Source organism: Electrophorus electricus, chromosome 26 (assembly GCF_041902795.1).
Source record: "Electrophorus electricus isolate QZ-2024a chromosome 26, ASM4190279v1, whole genome shotgun sequence".
Lineage (NCBI taxonomy): Eukaryota > Metazoa > Chordata > Actinopteri > Gymnotiformes > Gymnotidae > Electrophorus > Electrophorus electricus.
Window position 1 is genome coordinate 11511277 of NC_137522.1, and position 14549 is coordinate 11525825.

At 37.9% G+C, this 14549-nt stretch overlaps 1 protein-coding gene across 5 annotated transcripts; it reads left to right on the top strand.

Annotated features, from left to right (window-relative positions):
- Positions 1-507: 507 nt before the first annotated feature.
- Positions 508-14296, top strand: dazap1 (DAZ associated protein 1). 5 transcript variants are annotated; one of them, XM_027005508.3, is made up of 13 exons: positions 508-638; positions 1511-1551; positions 2053-2219; positions 2362-2427; positions 2706-2813; positions 3054-3102; positions 6206-6288; positions 8612-8765; positions 9094-9123; positions 9253-9405; positions 10608-10775; positions 12158-12247; positions 13277-14296. In XM_027005508.3, the coding sequence occupies exons 1-13, from the start codon at positions 571-573 to the stop codon at positions 13450-13452; spliced, it is 1353 nt and encodes a 450-aa protein (XP_026861309.2). In that variant the 5' UTR covers positions 508-570; the 3' UTR covers positions 13453-14296. The 5 variants fall into 5 exon arrangements, 4 of the variants coding, with proteins under 4 accessions (XP_026861309.2, XP_026861310.2, XP_035379172.1 ...); XM_027005509.3 differs by having other exon boundaries at positions 13280-14296; XR_014120030.1 differs by lacking the exon at positions 12158-12247 and having other exon boundaries at positions 10608-10972; positions 13280-13420.
- Positions 14297-14549: the final 253 nt, after the last annotated feature.

Here is a 14549-nt window from a genome sequence, read left to right on the forward strand (position 1 = left end):
AAATTCAGCAAATATTATGAACCAGATACTCCCCATCCCAGTTCAGCTACTGACCTTTCAGGAGAAGTATATATGAAGTCAAGTTTGCAAGTCAGATGAGCTAAACTAAACAGGTTAGATCAGATTATACAACATTTTTTCAAAATTACATTTGATTTTATCTTGCCTTCTTAATGAGAGACAGGCAGTTCTGTACTATATCTGGCATGTCAAAAAGCAAAAACACTGATAATGCACACCTACAGATTATACTATTAAAATTATTGATATATCAAAGTTGCGACCAAATCGGATCGCTCGCGGTTGCCTATCTTGTTCCATGAAGAGTAATTATCAGATTTAAGATCATCACTGAAATTCATGACGATATCTGAACAGCAATAGTTACTGTCGTGAGGGATTAAAATGACTACATGTCCCATTACATTTCGGTTTCGTTACGACCCCCCTGCAGGGGGCCCCCGTGCTCAACGCGTCAGTGTTGCGCAGCTTCTGTTTGAACCGAAAGCGGAGTGACCTTCCGAGGGTAGTCGGATAGAGGCAGCGGTAGGAGTTTGAAGCAGTAGACTGATGTCAGCACTCCAGTCCACAACTCTTGCTACAGAAATGAACAACAATCTAGCGGGAGACGAAATTGGGTAAGAGGCAATTTGTTTTAAAACACAGATTTTACCGAAATAAAAATAAAATAGTACTCCCTCCTCATTTAGGCGAAGGGAGCTAGCAAACGGTCTGCAATGTGACTGTAGCTACAACAACGACAATGTTGTAAGCTAGCTTATAATAGCTAGCTGGCTAAGTAGCCATCAACTGTCGACTTGTGTTAGCTCAGGCTATTAGCCAATTTTCCTGTCAGCAAGGTGATTGACAAGTTATCGAAACAAGTGTCGATCTGGGCGAGGTAAAGTGATGATGGCCAGAAAGAGCAGTGCGTTTTCTTGTAAGCCAATTGAGAGGAGTTTAACGCCTCAGCGAGAGCGGGTCATTCATAGCTAGCTAGCTGTCAAACTGTCTTTACTGGCAGGCTAATGACATTAGCTAATGTTAGCTATTTAATTAGCGAGCTATGTGATTAGCTAGCTAGCTAACCTAGCTACATATTGATCTCCAGTCTTGTGTCACAAGACTAAACGTTCCTGAGTATTCTAGCTAATTAACATCCAGCTCTGGTTAACTAATTTTTACTCTATTGTCTAAATTAAACGTATTTGTTCACTATAAAGCCGGATTTTAAAGTTGGTTCTCGGCATCAGGTTGGTTTTCTTGCTCGGCAGTAAGCGAAATAGCTAAACTGACGAAATGATTGTCGTATGCGTAGCTAGCTAGCACAAAGTGGCAAGCTGTAGCTTCGTGATAAACCTAGTGAAAGTACAACATCAGTCAGAAACACATCACCAGAAGTTAACCCTAGCTACATGGAAAATTACATTCCTCTTTCTAAATACCTTAGAATTATTTTTTGTTCTTGTTTGGCCACGTTCGTTTACTGTAATAACCACTTGTCTTACAGGAAGCTGTTTGTGGGTGGATTAGACTGGAGCACCACACAAGGTAAGTTTGCTTAATGTGTTTATTATATAAGCGCTGTCTGCGTCGAGATACTAGGCCGGTTGTTTGTGAATATGGTAAGGCTGTAGAAAGCACGAGTCGCATGCAGTGGTTCTCACACGGATAACAGCACAGTTAAGATGCTTCCAGCAGCTCTCGCCACAAGACATGTGAGAATAAAAATGTTAACTTAGAACTTGATGTTTCTTTCACTTATATAAACTATATTCAACTATTATGTCTTCCCTGTTCTCATTAAAATATGTCTGTCTATACACTGGCTTCTATTCAAAGTGTTATATTAATTATTAAATGTTTTTATATGTGTACACAGAGGTACTTTATTTATAATGGAAGACATTTGGTTAGAAAACTGAACACGTTTTTTTTTTTTTTTTTTTTTTTGTTTTTTCTCCTGAACTGCATCTTAATATGTGAAACTTGTTTTTATGTATAGGAAGATGTGCAGTGGGTTATCACTGTCTATTCTCTTTCTCTTGTTAGAGACTTTAAGAAACTACTTCTCCCAGTATGGAGAGGTTGTGGACTGCGTTATCATGAAGGACAAAAGCACAAATCAGTCCAGAGGCTTTGGGTTTGTGAAGTTTAAAGACCCAAACTGTGTTCGTACTGTATTGGACACCAAACCTCACAACCTTGATGGTAGAAATGTAAGAACCAACAGCTTGTTGCTTTCCACATGGAGTTTTATTGAATTCAAACCATGCAATCTGGCCACTTCTGAGACAGTCTACTAGTAGTGGTAGTAATTACGGTTAAATAAAATGAACATTTATTTGTTTGCTTCTGTAGATTGACCCAAAGCCATGCACTCCAAGAGGAATGCAGCCTGAGAAGACACGGGCAAAAGATGGCTGGGTAAGCAGCATGGTAATGTAAGGGAGCAGGAAATTGTTCTAATTCAGGCCATTTGTGTTTTGAGTGTTCTTATCGCCAAAAATATTGAAAAACACTGTAGATTAAACTTTGAGGAAAGAACAGGCTGTATAATGGGCTACTTCTTAAGGTTCTGCAAATTAATGCATGGCTTTGTCTTCCTAAGCTACTTGAAAGTCATTGTATGACAGACTGGCCTAGTGTAAAACATTCTTATTGTCCTCTTTTTTAACTGAGGTTATTTTATATATACATTTTAGAAAGGAGGTAAAAGTGACAGCAATAAATCCAAGAAGATATTTGTTGGTGGAATTCCTCACAACTGTGGTGAACCTGAACTCAGGGACTATTTTAACACATTTGGAGTGGTAAGATGGGTCATCATATTTCTTACCTGTGTACTTCTTGAAGTTATAATTAGGACTATCTTTATGCTGCAAAATATTCCGATGGCGAGAAAAAACCTAAACTTTTGATTTTAGTTTGTAATTTCTGACTAAGACATTGGCGCTTTGCTTGTTTTCGATTGTTGTTGAATTTAGGTCATCCTTTGAGTGATCTCTTTGTTCGTCCGCTTACCCACCTGTCATGTATTTCCTACTTTGAAGGTCACAGAGGTGGTAATGATCTATGATGCGGAGAAGCAGAGACCCCGAGGTAAAAGCTGATGTAGTTCTGTTCCCATTACATCTATCTTCATACTTATGACAAACTATTCTGACCCAAAGAGAAGAGGCTCACTCATTGTCCTTCAGCAGAGCACATTCAGATATCATTTCTCACTCTCATGTCTCTGATGCTGTATTGGGCATGTTGCAAAGCTCCTGCATGGAGAGAAGGCTAACCAATAGCATTGGCATAAAGTGCAGACATATGCATTGTCTAAACATGTCACCAAATTATCTTCTGGTGTATTTGCTTGACTTTTAAATCTTCAGTATAGTCTTAACCTGCATGGTTGCCATTTATATTTTGATCCCTTTTTATATATTCTTGATGAAAAGCAGTAACTAGCCTAATTGTCCAGGATTTCCCTGATGGTTACTGATGGAATACATCCTTCCTTACTGAGAAAGGAGTGAGTTTATTTCAAATAGCCCAGGTACCTTCACTGAGGCAACTAAATGCAAGTGATATGAATCGAGCAGTGAGTTAAGCATATTGACAGACTGAAATAGTTTGTATTTGACCAGAATTTATCCAGTTCATTAAGTGCAACATTTTTAATAATTGCTATGCTAATTAAAGCAATATTTGGTGGATGAATACAAGTGAGGTGGTGTGGCTTCTTTACACAGCACCCAGAATCCAAGTTGGCAAGCGTTTATATCTGAAAGATACGTCTGGGAGTAATCTTGGGTCACTCTGATATAAAGTGTTCATTCTGATATAAAATGAAATGTAATAATTAAAATAACAGCCATTTCACATCACTGTTAATTACATTAAATACATTGCCAGGGGGCACTTTGGTAGGGTCTAGTGTTATGTTAGGCAAAGTGTTCTCAAAGGATTTAAACCATGTATATATAAACAAAGCAATTGATGTGCAGTTATAAATAGCTTTTGAACAGTTTACAGCACATCATGTTTTTCTGATGTCATGTGTATTGAATAGTGTTTGAGTGTTTCCCAGAGTTGTTTCTTCATCACTGCTTTAAGAAAAAGATCTTCTCTTTGAGGATGCATGGAATAGTTTGTCATTTGAACATTTCCTGTTGCATTTTGAATTATTGACATTGAACTTTTTGTTAACCATAGACATTGAATAAGTTTTTATTATATTGTCTTAACTGATATTCTAAATGATTTTTCACATGTAGTAAATTAAGTAAGCCTTCTCTTTCTTTTATATCCCTTCTTCTTGTGAACTGTTTGAATGTAATTAACTGTTTCCTAAGATATGTTGTTGTTTTTTTTTCTTCAGGAAATTTTGTTCAAAGTGGCACCATACAGATAAAGGCCAGGTGTAGCCAAAATAGATGAATAATTGTGCTTTACTATCATAACCCTCCTATTAAGAATTCTGCCTTACACACTCTGTTAATAATATCTGTTAATGCTTTAGCTTGCTCAGGGATGCTACATTCAAGTTATACGTGATATTGCTGTGCTCGATATAATGATTTGGATAGCGAGAAAAGGAAAGATAATGACACATGGAAAAACATACTTTCTCAGTGATTACAGAATTGAACAAACCTAATGATTACAATGAGTCCAGCCTTTTTAAACAAATGCACAGTTAGGTTGACATGAGTTTTAGAGCCACGTTCAGAAATTTAGTTTCTGGATTTTAGTTCTCATGGTATGTGTTCTTGTTCTAATGGAATATATTTGTAAGTTCAGAGTTATAGGGAACTCTGGGTGTATTTAAGACTTTTTAAGGATTTTATTTTATAGGTACCAGACTCTTAACATTTGTGCATTGTGAGAAGGTTCACAGTAAAAAATTAATTTGAAAATGACAATTTTCTTTACGTTAAAAGGTATAACATTCTTTTGTGCTTATTTGGTATTGTATCTTGTATCAATCTAGCTTGTCATTCCAGGTAGTTGCAACAGTCTAGGAACTTGACAGCAGCCAAAAATGCTTTGATATGAGCTAATGAAGTTAGGTCATCTTATTAGGGGCTGATTGGGGTATATTTAGTGCTAATTTAAACAGCTGGGGCAGCTCCATATAGTATCAGAAAGCTCAAATCCTCCTCTTGGGTCTCAGAGGATGCTTAATCGGAATCGGGTTAGATCCCAAAGTGGAGAGATTCTCACAACCCAGTTCTGACACAGTTATTTAAAACTAGTTCACAGAGTGGTGTTAGTACTGGGGCTGCAGCAGAACTTCAAACACTATCCCTCTGCTGTTGCTTTATAGGCTTTGGACTCTGCTTTATCATAGAAATGACCTTGGAACTGTGGACTGCTCTCACTGTCATGTTGCAGCACTCCTAAGTTATGTCCTGCTAAGATGAACTCTTATGAGCAAATGCACTGTGGTCTCTCTCTTTAATATACACCACTTCCATGTGTTTAGGCTTTTTTTAAAATTTATTTTATTTTTTTTAGAAAAGGAAAAATTATTAACTTGGTTGCACTTTATGAAAGCTACACATGCATAGTTTCTTAGAAAAATGCTGGCCTTTTATCTTTATGGTGCTTTTGTAGACATTTTTGTATATTCCTCTTCTCTGAGTTTGCCCAAAGTGCTATATAATTTTGGGAAGGCTTGGAGAAACCTTTAAACTATGTATTAGATTTATATCATCATTTCTGTTATGCGTTAAAGAATGTGGCTGCTGCCAGCGTTTGTTGTAAAAGATTATAACAAGGGGGCATCCAAGACTGGTTTCGGATGAGACTGCATAGAAAGAAGAAATATAAACTGGATAAAATACCTGTTTTATCACAAAAAGCAAAAATATCTTTCTCTTGGTAGATGATTTTATGTATTAGTCTGGTTTGGTAATGCAGGATAAGCTCTAACTTTGCAAACATTCGGTTTTCAGACAGCCTCATTGACACTGCTCATTCAGCTGTTAATGATTAAAAGAATGAAGGTTAATTTGGAATTTAATGCACAGATGGAGAACTGTATTACTTTTCTCCTACACAAGCCTGGAGTACCTGTCCGGCCACCTTTACTTGTACAAAAGCTGTGACATCATGCGAACTCTTGGTGCCCCTTTGGTCCCCCCACTGTTCTTCACCTTGTTCTGTCCCAACACCCTGCTACCTTGATTCACTTTTGGTCGTTGGCTAGGTTTTGGATTTATTACTTTCGAGGCCGAACAATCAGTGGACCAGGCTGTCAACATGCATTTTCACGACATCATGGGCAAAAAAGTGTGTAGTTGTAGTTTTATTTTACCCTAAAGCAAAAACCGAAGCTTGGGCGACAGGTAGCGGTGTTCTGCTAGAACTGTGAACTCCTAGCTGAAGTTCTTCTCCCCAGACAATAAACAAACCTTCAGGAATGATCCTGTGTTACCACTGCTTAAGGGTAAAATATTTTCTGATACATCACTTGAGTGAACTACAACAAGCATAAATGACTAGCTCTCAAAAAGTGCATAGCTTTTGATAGTGAATAATTCACAATTATTGAGTACAGCCTCTGCAGTCGCCTGAGATTTGGTTTACTTGGACCACTCCTTTAGGTGGTTTAATTGTGGTGACCCTGTATGGTCTCTCTTTTTTTGAGTGCAGTTTTTATACCTTCATACTATTTGCTTTCACCTAAAGGACTGGTCAAATGTCATTTTTCATCTTTTATTATTCATTTCATTTTTGCCAGGTCACTTACTGTTTGAGTTCTTGATATTCCAGAAATGTAAAAAACCTCAATTAAGTGACCTCAGGTTTAGAATCTCCATACTGTGTCAATTTGCTCTTTAAATTTAAACAAAAAATACATCGAAATTAAGCTGGGTATATTGCCCATTGTTAGTCCCATAGAATATTATCACATACAATATTTTAGTGTGTTGTGATGATCAGTTCCTATGTGTATAGGAAGGATAGGAAGGATAGTAGGTAATTTGGTAGCTAAGGAGGCTGATCACTAGAGGCAAGAGGGCAGTTGCTCTTGTCACATGAGAAATGGACCTTGTTCTGGAGGACAGATCCTTTCAAGGCTTTGAACCCCAGCTTGCCACAGGGGTGCAACTTGTCACTCCTCCACTCCTCTGCTTGAAGTATGATGGTAAATAAGAATATTTGAAGTATTTTTATTGAAAAGTGTTAATTGAATGAAGTGATGAAGAGGTTCTTATCAAAAACAAAGGTACTGGTTATTTAGTTCTAAATATCTATTCACACAAGCAGTCTGATTTAGTGAATATATATCTATTTCACTAATCTGAAATTTCCTCAGGTGTTTTTCTGCCCTGCCTCATTACTACACTGCACTGATTCAAAATGACAAACCATTTGCATGAAGTTTGTTGTAGTTTTCAGTGGAGGCTCAGAGTTGGCTGTCCTACATTATATTTATTCTCTCCTTGACTCCGTCCCATTTTCCCGAAGGAAACAGGTTCTCCAGTACCTAGGCTATTGTTCTTGATATGACATTATTGCAGTGGGACTTTGGGGAGGAGTGGGCCATACGTTGTAAAATTAGAAAGTGGAGCATATCAAACTGTGTTGCAAATCCCAGCTCTGAAGTCAGATGCCAACATTCTAGGCTTGCTCCCATCACTCTGAGTGCTGAAGCCCGCGGGAGCGGACCTAGGTAGTGGAGCAGAGGGCCTCAGACCACTCGCTCAAACTGGAGCTTAATTAGGTCAACAGAGAGAAGAGGGAAGGCGAGAAAGAAAGTCACCATCTTTTATGCCACTTTGCAAGCAGAAAAATATCATGCCTTGCTCTTGATTCAAGGTGACCCCAATAACTCAACCCATTTAAGGACTGTTCTATTTTTGTCCTACCCACGTTACAGTCCTGGTGTTTGTGCTTTTCTTTAGTGGCTGGTAGTGAAAGTTGGGCACTGGAAGTAATGGGATAAAATTTATGTTGTCTCTGATAAAGCAGGTTAGCTCCAGTTTATAAATAGACATGGTTCCAGTGTCTTTCAAGTCTACATTTGACTTCAAATAAGTGTTTCATTCCAAAATATTTTTTTACTTTCATATTTGGTATGACACGGTATGAAGATTCGTTTCTGATTAGACTTATTATTCCATTATTCTCTGCATGTTTATTATTTTACAGTAAGATTAAAAAAAATTGTCATCATATTTCTACTCCAAATGTAACTAAATTGAGGTTCTTAAACGCGTTAGCCAGGGTCAGGTAAGTCTGGACTTTCTATTAGCAGTTTTTATCTACTTACAAGGGATAAGATAAAGCAAAATGCAGGGACAATGTTTCTCAGGTACATTTTGCAGAAAAAATTGCAGCTAAACTTAAATTTGTTTTGCATTAGCATTCTCTTTATTCATATAGACTTTTCATTTAAAAATATAATTGTAAAGAGTTTTTATTCCAAAGTACCTTAGAAACATTGCTTAAAAGATATCAGCAATAAGCCCTTCTTTATATCTATACTGAACTTTCATATTCAAGTAAGACTATCTCATCTGAAGCTTAGTAATTTATGGGGTGAGGGAAGCAAACGCATCATTGAATTCTGTTATTTCAAGTGCTGTTGCCTTTGTCCTTTGTCCAGGTTGAAGTGAAGAAGGCTGAGCCTCGGGACAGCAAAGGTCCTGGCCCTGGGCAGCTGGGAGCCAATCAGTGGGGACCCAGAGCAATCTTAAGTGCAGCCAATGGCTGGGCTGCGCAGCCTGCTCAGAGCTGGCAGCAGAGCTACGGGCCTCAGGGTGAGTGAGGGTGAATAGGTCGGCCTCCCTCTGGGAACATGACATTCTAGTGTGAAAAAAGATACCAGAGGCGCCAACTGGTATCTGAGCCGCACTTTCCCTCCGTTTTGGCTGCACTGTTTGTGCCATCTGTTCGAAGCCACAGTGGGTTTGTCTACAGTGTAAGGGTGCCTGTTTTCACATAGAGCCTATACAAGCAGTCTGTGCCAAAAGAAATGTGTGGCTTGAAATGAAGCCAAATTGATTGTCGTCTTTTACAAATGCCGTTTCAATTCCCATAATTGTTTAGAATGCAAAAAAACATTGACATTGTTTCTCTCTTTGCCAGGGGTTTGGGTATCTACAGGGCAGCCATTAGGTAGGTTTTTATATGAGGATCTATTTAAAAAAATCATGTTTACATTAGACTGCATTCAGTTATGATGGGTACCATTTATAGCTGTTTTATACTCATGGGACATTTCATTGCCGTTCATATGTATCTCAGGTGGATATGGTCCTCCTTTGCCAGCAGGCAGAGGAGCTCCTGCACAACCTCCCTCTCCTTTTAATGCGTTTCTAGTCACAGCGCCCCCAACAGGAGGATTTGGGGCACCTCAGGGATATCCCCAGCAGGGCTACAGCACAACCCCTCAGTTTGGTAAGATCTAAAAAATCCTTATGTTTGATTTTAGAATAGATGTACTTACTGAATACATCTGGAGTTAATCACATGTCTCTTAATGCCTCTTTGCCTCCATTGTGTCTGTCTGTCTGATAGACAAATGCAAAGATTTGTTTAAAGGACTACTGATTATTCATAGAAATGTTTGAGCTTTTCCTCAGGACTCTCTCAGGACTGCCAATATTATTGACTTTTGTCAGTGCTGGCTTATTCACACACTTACAATCAATTTTATTAGTTGTACCTATTTTCTTACAACATATGAGTGTCAGCATGGTTTATTTTACCCTTTATAGTCTTTAATCCTAAAAGTTAGCAAACTCACAAGAATGGTCTGGTGTTAATTTGCACTTTAATGTTCAAAGTAACACAGTAGTAAGTGGCATACTGAACATTCTGTGCTGAAAACTTACAAAATATACCAGCAGATAATGCATTTCCTCTAAACAACCACTTTAATTGCTGTTGGTTTAAAATAATTTAAATGTCTTAGTGTAGAACAATAAGCTACAATTAAAATATTTTACTTGTAGATTAACAGTAGTTTAGATTAAAAGTACCTCCCTCAGTTTGCTTGCAGTATTAAATAAATATATGCTTAATAATTACATAAAATGAACAGAGGAACCGCTTACAAGATAAGATTAACTGTTCAAGAATAAAATTATAAAGATGAATAATGAATTTTAAAAAAATATATTTTCAGGAAAAAATGCCAAAATAAACTACTTTAAATCAAATATTTAATTTATTTCCTCCTCTTACAAACTAATTCTCTTTGGAGTCTATATTTTCTGGTTTTTCTGGAGGCAAACAGAGAAATCTCTGTTAAGACATCTGATGATCATCTTGTTACTTATTGATACTAATTAGTCCACCTTCCATAGTGCAAGCCATGAAAGGTAACATAAGAGGGGGAAAAAGTTAGAGCGAGAGAGAGAGAGAGATTTTCAAGGTTTTTATGGGTGGCCCTCTGGTGGCCATGAGGGCCCTAAGCAAGTGCATAGTTCTCTTATGTGTTGACCCTGCTTTTATGGTTTCATTTTGATGCAATGGAGGGGAAAGTCTCTTGCTGGTCGGTTTATTAGGTAAAAATGCTTTGTTTACCTTGTTTGAGGATCTCTTAGTAACTTGCATAAATAAGTTGGGTTTTTGTTTTTTGTCTCAAACCAACATAGGGTATAGTTTTGGCACGCCTCAAGGCGACCAATTCGTGCCACAAGGAATTCCTCCTCCTCCCACAACTCCTGGAACAGGGCCCCTGGGCTTTGCACCTGCCACCACCCCTACTCAGGACATGAGCAAAGCCCCTCCCGCACAGCCCGACTTCTCCTACAGCCAGTATGGTGAGTAAAGGGCTTGCCTCAGCCAGGCCAACTCCTCCCCTGTTACTGTCAAGTGGATCCATTTTCGAAACCACCTTAGTCACAGCTCATCACACGGCGATCCTCACACAAGCAAGAGCTTGCTCTTTACACCACGTGGCTGAACTGGCATGATGGCATCACATGCACACGAGCATGCATAGGAACCCTCGCCTATGGTGGGTCTCTAGGTGCCTCTACATCCACCACAACTGTGCTAAATTTGCAAAAATAAATGTTCTAAGTTGTCTGTGTGCATTATGATGATGTGGAATGGTAATCCACAATCCAGTCATGTGTATAAATTAGATCATCCTGCGTTGCAATGTTGCTTTTTGGATGGTGAGATGCTTCATTTTAATGCAGTTTGATTTTAGAAGGTGTGCATTACTGACACTTAAACTGGCTTTATAGAGTTTAACAAGAATATATTTTTACTGACATTTCAATACTGATATAGTTACTGAGAGTTAGATCAAATTGTCATGTGTGCTGTAAGCCAATATCAGCAAACTCGGTACTTTCTTATAGACCATATCGCCCTTATTCGTACCCATGTTAGTAACAAAACTTTCTCTTTTTTTGCTATTGCTAATTAATGAAGTTAATAATTTATAGTATAAATTATTAGAGGTGTATTCTTAGAATTTAAGATTCACATAGATGGTAAAATGCTTCAGATTACTAATTGACTGATTGTTATTGTCAGTTCTTCATATTGCAGTACTTTGTGATTTTTGGTCGGTCAGAGAGAGGGAAAAATGTAGCAGTTACATTATTAGAAATTCTCTCTTGATGTGCTACTTTACAACCTTTTTGGAAGGCAACTGTTTTCACTACACTGAACACATTTACACTGCATTTTAGAATTAGTGCTGTGCCTGTAATTTTGACTGTGTACTTTTATTGTAAGAAATCAAACAAGCATTGTCTTGTTTGTGTTACGAGAAGCTGTGAAACCCCAGGTCTCAGAAGGTGTGTTCTGAAGCTGTGTCCTGAAGATGTGCCTGAAGCTGACCTGCCTGGTTAGCGGGCTGAAGCGGGGCCACTGTGTGCCGTCAGTGCAGCAGTGTTGCCCTCAGCCAGCTCAGTGTGCCATGCTTCCGCTTTGCTTCCATTCATCACAACCATTAGGGCTGACCGCCTTTAAGATAAGCAGAACTAGGGCCAATCCATTCACCTTAATTGTTCTTGATTCAGCATTTTTAGGCCTTCAAGTCTCAGAGCAGGGTAACCTTACTGTAGAGAGCAGATAATTTTGGCAAGGCTTCGCCTTGACCGTTAGGAAGCTCTCCCCTAGAGCTAGTGTCAAAGGTAGGCTCTCTCTGGGTTTAGTCAACCTGGTCTCCTCATCTCCCTGATAGGCTTGGGTAACTATCCTCAGGACCCCTCTGCCTACGGACCAACGCGTCCTTCTCACAATTATGGTCAGGATGAGCAGGGATATAGTGCAGGTAGGTGTGAGCTACTGTATTTTACAACCACCCAATAAAACAGCAGATGCAACAGTGCATAGACTCATGAGGCTTCAATGATGGTTTTTGTTTTCCTTCTTACATGCATTTTTCATACTCAAGTTGTGCCCATGCCATATGCATATGTTGTATGCATATTTTACATACCGTACACTTAGTTTTGGTCTCCTCATGGTATACTAAGAGATATACTACAGCTACATGTAGGCCAAAAATTAAGGTGTACATTGTAATGGAAAAAAAGTAGACCAATGGTCCAAAAATCATTTAGCTCTTTGATTTGGAAAACTTTTATCAAATTGGGAATAAATCCAAAGTTTTATCAAACTTTTCTTTGATACCTTAGGATGTTGGTAAATCATCTGTGGCATAATAGCTGTAGTTTACTTTAAAAATGGCTTCCTTCACATTTTTATTTCTCTTTCTTCATCTCTGCATTGCTTTGCTGGCAAAAGGATGATCTAATTATATCAGAGGTTTGCTTGTATATCTGTATGTTTCCTTTCTGTATTTTATGCTACTCTGTTTCATGCAAAATTTGCAATTCACTTGACAGATGTTTCACAGATGACTGAAGTTGTTAAAGTTGAACTGATACTAGCACTCTGTAGCTTATAATTCATTCTCCTTATCTGTGGCCATGCCAGCAAGCTCTTCCTGTCTGTCTGTTTTCATCTAAAGAAACCCATGAAAAGTAATGGGAGAATTGCTGCAATGAACATGCAAACATTTCTTTTTATTTTTTTAATTTTAGTGTCTTTGAATAGCTTTCTTTTCATAACTTTTTCTTTCATATGGCTTCTGGTTAATATCTTAGATAATTTGTGTTTAAATATCTTACTCTAAAGACTTTGCACCTCTTTAAAAGATACAAATATATAGTATATAAATTTGCCCCCGGAGCAAACTGTTTATTTTAACCCTTCATATTTATTTTTATTGTTCATCTTGCACCTCCATTCTGTGTTTTCCTTTTCTTTTTTTTCTTTTTCTCCAAATCTCACTAAGCAGGTTATGGGCAGGACCTGAGTGGCTTTGGACACAGCTTTGCTGACCCCAACCAACAAACTGCTTCGTACGGTGCCCCTTCTGCACAGCCGTCATCAGGTCCGCAGCCAGCAGCGAGCAGCTTTGGCCGTGGCCAGAACCACAATGTGCAAGGCTTCCATCCATATCGGCGCTGAGCGTTTCCCTCCCACTTCCACAATGCAATACAACTCGTCAGGGAAATGGATGTTTTGATCCCAAACAAAACTGGATTTTGGGGCTGGTGTTTGCTGAACATTATAAACATAATTGGAGCGTGTTTGTGTGTGTGTGTAAATTGTGAACAGAGACTATACTCCTATATGAGGAGACCATATTAGTTGTGTATTTTATATTAGGGCAGAGATAATTAGCAATAGATTTTTGAATGTCTGGGGAAACATCAGCACAGAACCGTACCAGACAATGGAGTGACAGGGTCTCCCATTTCTTCAGCTTTAATTCTGTTAGGGGAAAATGTTTTATTTTCAATTTTGTGAATTTTGTTTACTCTCCGAGCCTTTGACCATTTTATTTAAAATTTGTTTGAAATAGAACTTACAAATATGTATTATACACCTAAACTGTGCAGTTTTTTAAAGAATTTTGTACTACTATATGTGCGCTTTTCTTGTTTTTTATTTAAGGATGTAGATTTCCCTCAGGTGGCTGTTTTAGTGCACTTTGCACTTATGCAAAAAAGAAAGAAATTTTATTTGAAATAAATGATTTAATGAAACCTATTGCTGAAAACTTTTAATGTTTCAGTCTATTTTTTGTGAATATATTGTTACAGGATTACTTAAATAATATATAAAGGTGATATTACAGAGTTACAGTGCCACGAATGCTAAGTTTTATTTAGAAACTAAACAGGAAATGTTAGCAGGAAGTACTAAATGCTGAGTGGTCTCCCTATCTCGGGGTGAAAAACGCATTGTATGTATTTGGTGGAGCATTGTTGCAATATTCAATAAAAGTCTGCCATTTTGTTTAATTTTATACTGGGGCTTTAATGGTACTAGTTAATTAGTAAAACTGGAACAGCACTGATAAAATAAAAACTTATCAGAATGTAAGCTTGAAAGGATATATTAAACATAAAAAGAAATATTTGGAAATAGTTATTTGAATAGTGTATGTATTTTGCTCTCAAAGGCAGATGATTTGAAGATGACTGATTCCAATGAGCAGAGCTTTTAAAAAGCCATTTTACTTTCCATCTGCGCTATAATGTGAAAGTAGGGAGATACTT

Bases quoted from the DNA above. Each gene is read 5' to 3' on its own strand.
- dazap1 (XM_027005508.3), top strand. From the start codon at position 571: ATGTCAGCACTCCAGTCCACAACTCTTGCTACAGAAATGAACAACAAT. The intron at 2,428-2,705 runs GTAAGCAGCATG...TATACATTTTAG, and splicing joins CACGGGCAAAAGATGGCTGG to AAAGGAGGTAAAAGTGACAG. The intron at 8,766-9,093 runs GTGAGTGAGGGT...TCTCTTTGCCAG, and splicing joins GCAGAGCTACGGGCCTCAGG to GGGTTTGGGTATCTACAGGG.